Genomic DNA, 8,976 nt, shown 5'->3' with positions numbered 1-8,976 from the left:
TTTGTTAACCTTCGAGTTCTTGCCGAATGTTTTGTGGCTGTTCGCCGGTTCACAATATGAGTTTAAAGAAGGACTCTTGAGATCATTACAGTTTCAGTCAATAAATACATTTTATGGAAACTTTGTGCGTCGTCTCTCTCATCTGTCGTCCGGTATGCGAGCCTGTTACGTGTTGGGTTGGCCCTTATTGCAAAACAAACAAAACCATTTTTAACCGTTTCTTTTTAATTGTTTTTTTTTTTTTTTTAATATTTCGGCTTTACCTCATCTGTTTTTTTCAAAACTGAAATTTGAGAGATTTAGAAAGAGGACGGAAATGTTAAACTCCATTTCAGAACGGGAGAGCGCGCGGAATAGTCTGGACACGACATCATTCGACCTCCGGTGTTAGGGTTGCCGTTTTCCCCAACAACTTTAGGACGTCATTTCGCTAGATTTCCCATCGCGATCAGAATGTCTGGGATTTCCGTCAATTGTGCCCTTGCAAATCGATCCAAACGAGATAATACTACTTGGAAGTATTTCAAAACTCATGTTCAGGATAACTGTGTCCCTTTCTCTGTTTCAATTCGTGTATTTCTACCGCTTTAATATGCTGGATTCCCGAAAGGTAATTAGAACACAATCGTTGGCAAGCAATACAAGATTTCAGGACTCAGTTTGCTTTTGAATGAGCGAGGCTCTAGACAGTAAAAGGGCTTTTCTATGATACATTTCTTTAAGCCTATGTGAAAACTCTAATAATGGGATGATGTAGAATCTTATCGTAAATCGATGATCAGTATAACAATGCTGCATGTTGAAATTTAGGGCAGTCAAACACATGAACTATCCTGAAGCATACATACCGTAAAATTTTTCTATTTATTTGTTGTCTTTGTCGTTTTTACTGCTCGTGAATGAATGCTTCGTGGATAGAAGTCAGAGATAAACAATTTGAGAATTTTCTCATGTTTGCACTTTCTTATGTCTAAAAATTTTCTGATCAGCGCCGATGAAAACAAAAAAGTCGTGTTCACTCAATTGTATGTTTGGTGTGACCGGGGGAAAGGATATCTAAATTTTATTTGAATCATAAAAAAATTTTCGATTTACCAAGTTGGTTTCGCCCGGATCTGAACCTGCAATCTGCAACCTTCCGCGTGTGAGGCGGACGTGATAACCATTGCACTACAATAATAAACCAACGGTAACTACTTTTCTAAAAATTTATATCCCAACTACCATGGACTGAAAACTATTCCTGAGACTAAAAAAAAAAAAACCACATTTGATCAAAGAAAATTTGTCTTTGGCAGGGCTCGAACCTGCGACCTTCCGCGTGTGAGGCGGACGTGATAACCACTACACTACAAAGACCTTCCTTGCATGTACATTGAAAAATTTACTTATTTATTTCTAATAGAAATGTATACATGAAATTCATATAATTTGAACTGCGGTTTTAGATACGTATGATGCATGATCCTCACAGTAGAGAGCGCTATTTATGCAATAGCGAAAATTAGACCTGAAAAAAATCATGTAACAATGTACGGGATTCGAACGACTGACCTCTGCCATCCTAGTGCAGCGCTCTACCAATTGAGCTGACAAGCCATCTGGGAGCAGGCCGTTAAGTTGATTCGTAATAATAAATAATATTTATTTCTATTATCATATCCCCAGGACTTCACGAGGTCTTTTTCTTTTTCGATCCCCTGTCAAATGCAATTGTTAAGACAGAACACCTGCTCAAACTGAAGAATCGATGAGGACTTTTATTCCCCAGCTGGCAAAGTTCTTGTCCTTCTATTATGACTCACAACGATAATCTGTCAAGACTCAAGAGTTCATATGCTTTAGAATTTTATCAAAAAGGAATACCTGTTGTAAATATATCGCCCCGATCTACCGCCCCGACTTGGGTGACGTTACTCTCCTAGTTTCCACCGTCTCCATCATTAATTCTCTCTCTCCTTTCTTCTCGTTCGATGTTCCTTGCTATTTATCTAAAGAATCAATTGAACTAAAGCTTTTCTCAATTGACAACTGTTCTTTGTTTCGCACACATGTGCGAAAAGTATTGTTCCGAAACGTTAATCCCGTAGTCCATTAGGCGTCCATTGTCCAGATTCAAATTTTCTTGATTTTCCCCACGCGGCATTTTCCGCGCTTTAATTACTTCCAGCTTTGTTCGTTGCCCTCGAGGCTGTTTTCGAGTCTATTTCGTCCCATTTTCCTTCCAAACGTCACCCTAGGTGCTTCTTCGATTCTAGAAATGCCGAGGAAGCGTAAGCATTCGAGTGAAGAAGAAGAGGAGGAGGAAGAAGAAGTTGAAAATAATCTTCGAACGAAGCGGCGCGCTGCTGTGGAGGCACGTGATCGAGTAGCGGCCAAGGAAGGCGCGAGCGACGATGAAGACGAAGAAGATGACCTGGACGAGGACGACGACGATGATAAGGATGAAGATTACGAAGGGGAAGGAGTAGGAGATGAGGAAGGAGACGAAGAAGGCGATGAAGATGATGAAGAGGAGGACGAAAATGACGGCGCTGTAGGAGCAGAGGGCGAAGATGACGAGGAAGACGATGAAGAAGTTGAAGATGAGGATCAAGAACCGGACACAGTTGAATGTATTCTAGCAGATTTGGAAGAACCAACGTCAGGTATCTTATCTATTTATACAGCCACGTTTGGTCTTAATTTTCGATTTTGTTGTAAAATTTTGCCTCGGCGCTTCGTAAATCTCTATTATCCCTCGTTTCGTGATCGAATCGCGTGTTCAGTCGCGCGCGATGGAACACGACAACTGCATTTTTATCGAAATATTGGGCTCGAGTTTGGCGCATTTTCGAGGTAGATGTTTACCACCAGATCAGTCTAAGGAGAAAACAGTTTTGACAAATACATGGTCCAAAAAATAAATTTTCCGTGATTTATTTAGTTCGTGCGGTGAATGCCTTTTGTCTCCTTAGCGTCTTTAGTCAGGTTTACGTGGAGCACGTGGAAAAATTTGTTTAGTCGAGGAGGCTTTCATGTTTTCGCAATGTTTTTGTCATTTTGGCAATTCCTTATCGGTACAGCAGATGCTACTTCCGCTTGGATTCTTTTTGTCAAATTTAGTTTTATAAACAAATAACTAGTTGTTTGATTCTTTAAGTTATTCCATATCAAAGCTTGATATCTTTTACAGAAAAGCGAGAAGTAGTGTTTGCCAACCCAGTCTTATAAGTTCATAATATCATCCTTCACTTGAGCCCCCTGTGTGCATGAAATTAAGGTAGAACTTAATGATAAATACTCTGTTGTATGGCATCCACCAATAGTCACTGAGTACATTGTTGCAACGACGTCACAAGCTTTAATCATATAATTCAAAAGTCTGTGACTTAGTCGCCCAAAGTAGATATCGTCTGTGTTGCCTTTTGAAAATAGTTTTAGCACCGAATGTGTTATTATCGAGATACATAGATCTAAGATCGGGCAAATGAAATTTGTGTGAGAGTTAGACTTTAGAAGGCCTTTATCTATGCTAAAAAGAGAAATAAACTTGTCTATCAAATTTGCACAAAGGAATAACAAGGTGGGCTTTGGCCTGTTTGATGTAAACTCCAGAGACCCAGCAGTGATCTGAAATACCACCTTGTCAACATAAAAAAACCCTCCTGGCCTAATGGCCACTATGGTAATATGGTTCCTGACTGTTATTTCTCTCTTTAACTCACTGATCTTTAAGAGTAGGTAACATCTAAATGCTTCTATAATATCACCCCTAAATCACACATTTTGGTTGGGAGAAAAAAGGAAATAGTCACTAACTAAAGAAGAGCCTTGATTGTTCCACAAATTCTCTATGTCAACTTCTCAGAAAAAGTATCAAAAAGCATGGAGAATATGCATACTGACATTATGGCTACAGGGAGTTATTTTTAACCTTAGGTTTTGGTTCTCAAAAAGGATACATCAGGCCTATAAATATTGTTTTTTGGAATTCTACAGATACTCCAGGTTATGTATTAAGGAAAAAAGACAGCCCCAAGAAAATGGAACTCTGTTTTATGGGAGAAATGAGGGAAACATTGGTGGATGCTACTGAAGTTTTTCAAACACATTTTGAGGAGAAGAAACTACCTGTTCTCCAGATTACAAAATTTGACATGATAGGAGACACTAGTGATACCACACAGGTAAGGTGCTGAGTGCATGGGCTTAGAAACATTGTTCATCTAGTGTACACATTCCCAAAATTTTCTTGTCTCATCAAACTAAATTGCTAGTAAAATCAACTATTTGGATTGCCTGATACAATCATATGATTTTTCAAATTGAAATTTGGGGAAAAAAAGGAAAGGCTAGGTTTCCATAGACAGTGTGAAGAAAGTTTTCAAGTGTGCCCCTCATCAATTAATGAAAAATCTGTTATTCACTTTTGCCTTCAATCAAATTTTTTGCAAGAGGTTTGTATTATGAAAGGGGTAAATTCCTCAGTGTGGGAGTTTAACAAGATGATTTGGTTGTATCATATCAACTTGTAAAGCGCATTAGATCATATATAATTAATTTTGCAATATAGAAATAATAAAATTATTATTATTATTATTATTATTATTATTATATGAATTGATAATGTAAATTGGCTGCCGTAAAGAGTTTCAAAGCTGTTTCAAAGAGTTTCATACCCCATAGGGGTATGTTATGGCCAGGTTTGACATAGGTTTTACTAGGTTCTGGTAACTTTAAAATAAACAGGCATCATAGCTCTTCACATAGTTTTCAGTGTATTCACTCAGTGGAGTATTGTTCTTTATTCACCAGGTTGATGTTTTGGAGATCAAATATGACAAGGCATATGACATCAGAGAATTAGACGATGACAATGATGACATACTTTCACAAAATTTTTATTGTGTTGTCAGAGTAGAGGGAATGGAGGGCACTTGGGCTACACAATATTTTCTACCAGAACCCGAGGACTGATTTCAACAGGATTTAGGCATGATTGGGCAAAAGCTTTCAAACCTAGCAAATCTGTAAAAACGAAAAAGAAAACATGTTTGTAGACCACAGAAAATTTGATGATCTTGTTGTTAAAGTGGTACCTTTGTACTAGATTTAAGCACAGTATAAAGTGTGTTGTTAAATTCTCTGTTGTGTTATATTGTAACTAGGTATCTTTGTAAAGGTAGCTGTGTTTATTTTGTCTGTTGTAGTAGGTTTGATGTAGGCCATACTCTGTTGACAGGTTTCGTTCCTTCCAAGGAAGCACAGGGTCACCTCTTAAACACTTTAACAAAAGTCCAGATTAGGCAGAGCTATAACTTAAAATTGCAAATTAATATAGTTAGTATTTGAAATTTGGAAAGGCAGGTTGATGACCATCTTTTTTTGTGAGATTACTGCATTGAAGCAAGGGTCACAGCTAAAATTGTGCTTGTGGTTTTTTTGTAAGTTTTGTAGTTTAGATATTTGTAAAAAATAAATGAAAGTTAATGGCACTATGATGACATTTGCTTGATTTTCCTCAATGTGTTACCCTAACACATTTGTTGTTTTTCACCATCTTGAGAAGAATGGTTTTAAACACAAGCCATGATGTTCCTAATGGACATTCCTACACTTGTGCCCATGGCGATACAAAACAGGAGAAGCTTGATAAGCCTTTCTCTCCCAAAATCAAAATGCAAATTCTCTGCACCCTCTTCCATAAAAGGTTAACAATGATTACAGTTCTGAGAATTTAATACTTGAGCATAAGGCATTCATGCTTAGTTGACTCAAAAATGTAAGAGTAAAAGCTAACACACATTCCAACCAACTTTCATCAAGAGAGCAAACAATGGAACCTACATTTGGTTTTTATGTATTTTATTAGACAATTTGATTTGCAGTATTGCTGAGTATTTTTACAAAATGTGATGAATCTTGACAAGCCTGTGGGGCAAGGCAAATACAAACAAGCAGTAAAAATACTACAGATCAAAATGTCTGATAAGTCATTTATTATGCAATTGCATTATTTCCTGTGCATTTCTTATAAGGCAGGTAAGCAAAGCAAATGAAGAAGTGGTTTGTGACAGGTCTCCTCGATTACAGCACAATAAAACTAACTGTCCAAATAACCGTACAATATCGCGGGATATCTGTACTCAATTCATGTGTTATTTATTCTCCACTAAGGTCCTATAACAACCCTTTGCAAGGGGATTTGATTGTATTGCAATCCTTCAGCTCTAGCTCCAAGCATCGCTTCTTCTGCACTGTACAGTATCCAATAAGTAACAAGTGCCATCTCATTTCAACAATTTCCATACTTCAGACTACCCCACATATCAGAAATTTACACACAGGAACATATGTTAAGGTCTGTGTTGTTGTTCTCTGTCTGTTAAAGGTACATATCGCACACCCATCAACTTTTGCCGGACTATATTTCCATCTTTGTCCTTGTCAATCTGTTCAAGCCACTGGTCACCATGAATGGGGCCTACAGGTATAAAAAGCCTGCCTCCCTTCTTCAGTTGTTCCAAGAGAGCATCAGGAATGGGATGTGCTGCAGCACCCACATGTATTGCATCATATGGGGCATCTTAAACACAAAAAAATGTGTCCAGTTAACCCTTGAATCTTAACACCCTGGCATAAGTAGGCACATTCTACACACAGTTTCTTTACATTCTGTATGGTACTGACAAGGATAATTTGTTAAACAATTGACAGCTTTTGTAGGTAGCAACCATTTCTGTTATTCTTGTGATCTATATACTTAATTCAGAGGGATTCCCTCTTCAAGCTACTGCAGCTGTGAAAATCTCACTACTAAGAAGTGGGTCCTATTTTTGGATCATGGCCACTCCTACTTTATTTGTCTGACCCATGCACAGTTGTCCTTGTTTTTATCACACATTTATGGCTGTTGTCAAATTAACCAAAGTAGTTTATTTGGAGGCAATGGACAAGTTAGGAACTAAATGGATGATTGGAAGAGAAAGATGTATTAAAATTCTTTCTGAATTTAATTCAAGTTAAAAAAAACAACCCACTTCATGAATTAAAAATAGTTTTAAGTTAATTGTTATCAGCTTTTTTCAATTGTAAATGGTTTCAGCTTTAGCTTATTAAGTACCCAGAATATATTGTAATTTATCACTTTAGGGATTTCTTACAACATGGCTGACAGCACTGCTACTGTTTTGCAAACATTTACTGGTAAGTGCTACTTTTGCTACCATTATCTCAGCCTCATTAATGTGGTGTGTTAAAAGAATGTGTGGAATTCTTTAATGTCAGTGTATATAATTGAAAAAAAAAAGTATACAACCCAGATACAGATTTCAATTACAATATGTGCTTTTGTAGAATATGCTCATTTTTTGGTACAGAGGTGTAAGTTTGTACATTCTTGCAAAAAAATGCAAAGACAAGTACTAACAAAAAAATTATTCTCTGGTGCAAAGTTTCTTAACTAAGATTTTGAAAACTCTGTAAGGACAACCCATTAATCTTAACTAACACTAGAGGTGTGGTTCCTCAGGGCATCTCAGGTTGACATTTGTCCATTGCTGGATTTTTCTTATTGTTGGTGCATGAGAAGGTTTCACACACAGAAATTTGTTACATTTGTTACCATAATTTTAGTCACCTACCATCTGCATATCCCTTTCTTCCATCCCCCGACACAAGAACTATCCTTCCACTATCTAAAAGATCAGAATTTTGTTGTTTTATATTTTTTCTGGATTTCTCCACAAGTTCTGGAATATGGTCAATACCAATCACTTTTCCACTCTCTCCTACCATCTCTGCCATACATGCAGTTAAGTAGCCACTACCTAAAAAAAAAAAAAAAAATATTAAATGAACTAGAAAATATTTTTTAACAGATACAGCCAGAAGGCTGTAGGGGATATTTTTTAGAAAAGGCAGGTTGGCATTACAAGTTTCTAATCATTCACCAAGCCACCACTTGTTTGAAATTTATTTCTGCAGCAGGTCTTCCCCTAAAAATGTAAGATGGTTGCTAATAAAAAATTTTTTCCAAAAAAAAAGAAAAACCACTGAGTTCTTAATTACCGGCATAATTCAAATTCAGTTTTCAAGACTCTTTGGAAATAGATTTTAGTGATTGCAGTTTTTTGTCCAAGATTTGCTTTCAAAATTAAGTTCAAATTCTTCTTTAGAGGAGTAGTTTGGTTGTATTAGCTTTTTCTACTTCATAACATTTACCCACATTGTTAGTTTGCATGTGGAAGATTCTTTCATCCTCATCCTAAGCAGCATGTAAAAGATTAGCTGAGCAAGCACTGTGAAAGATAAGGTAAGAAACTGTAGCTAAGAGAAGGGGGGTATAAAAGACTCCCATCCCCCAACCTTTGGTGTGAGAAAAAGAAAAATCTTTCCGAACAAAGCAATCATTAAAGCTCTTTAATTCCAAGAAGACACTGTTGTATGACCCCCTGTTGTAAGATTCTAACTGTACTAGATATAATTTCTAGATTATACCTGAACCCACATCCAAAGCTTTAGCTCCATCATACAAATGGTCCTTGAGCATCTCTAGAGCGTGTGCGTGCATATGAGGAGCACTAATTGTCACGCCATATCCAATCGCCTGAGGAGAGTCCATATACGGTGAGATACTGCAGTAGTTTCCTCGATCTACTCTTCTCATAGCCTCTTCCACGCGTTGAGATTTGACGATTTTGTTTCGCTTAAGCTGAGAAACAAGATCACTGTTGTCCTTTCCATGCGACCGCCACTCCATGCCACTTGAATGTACTGGTTCTTGTGTACGTTCCGGATTCTGTTTTTCCGCCAAGTCTTCACCTTCTAGACAGCTTCTTCCCTCACAGAAGCCGGTTTCTATCTGCTGGGCAGTTACATAAGCCGAACCACAGCATAGCATGAGCATTACACACCTCAAAGAGTAGCAGCTCATTACGATTCATAACACAAAACGACGATGTGGAGACTGGGACTGAACACTACAAAATATTT

At 37.4% G+C, this 8,976-nt stretch overlaps 3 protein-coding genes and 1 non-coding gene across 4 annotated transcripts in view; 2 read left to right on the top strand and 2 right to left on the bottom strand.

The window, feature by feature from the left end:
• The window catches only part of LOC111331284 (uncharacterized), a 3,968-nt gene extending 3,848 nt beyond the window's left edge, over positions 1-120 (top strand). The window contains exon 5 of the mRNA XM_088743775.1: positions 1-120. This exon is cut by the window's left edge and continues 4 nt beyond it. The gene's annotated coding sequence lies outside the window, so the exon portion shown is untranslated.
• Positions 121-1,286: 1,166 nt separating this feature from the next.
• Trnav-cac (transfer RNA valine (anticodon CAC)) lies at positions 1,287-1,359 on the bottom strand. Its single transcript has one exon. It is a non-coding gene; the product is annotated as a tRNA-Val (tRNA).
• A 786-nt stretch (positions 1,360-2,145) lies between these two features.
• On the top strand, positions 2,146-5,477 carry LOC111331291 (uncharacterized). The gene is made up of 3 exons (XM_022936363.2): positions 2,146-2,648; positions 3,982-4,169; positions 4,798-5,477. Exons 1-3 carry the CDS (start codon positions 2,261-2,263, stop codon positions 4,957-4,959), a joined length of 738 nt encoding a protein of 245 aa, XP_022792098.2. The 5' UTR covers positions 2,146-2,260; the 3' UTR covers positions 4,960-5,477.
• A 481-nt stretch (positions 5,478-5,958) lies between these two features.
• On the bottom strand, positions 5,959-8,940 carry LOC111331290 (protein-L-isoaspartate(D-aspartate) O-methyltransferase). The gene is made up of 3 exons (XM_022936362.2): positions 8,482-8,940; positions 7,626-7,811; positions 5,959-6,568 (listed from the first exon to the last, which is right to left on the bottom strand). The coding sequence occupies exons 1-3, from the start codon at positions 8,915-8,917 to the stop codon at positions 6,339-6,341; spliced, it is 852 nt and encodes a 283-aa protein (XP_022792097.1). The 5' UTR covers positions 8,918-8,940; the 3' UTR covers positions 5,959-6,338.
• Between the last annotated feature and the right edge of the window lie 36 nt (positions 8,941-8,976).

Source organism: Stylophora pistillata, chromosome 13 (assembly GCF_964205215.1).
Source record: "Stylophora pistillata chromosome 13, jaStyPist1.2, whole genome shotgun sequence".
NCBI lineage: Eukaryota > Metazoa > Cnidaria > Anthozoa > Scleractinia > Pocilloporidae > Stylophora > Stylophora pistillata.
This window is presented reverse-complemented; position numbering and strand designations above follow the sequence as displayed.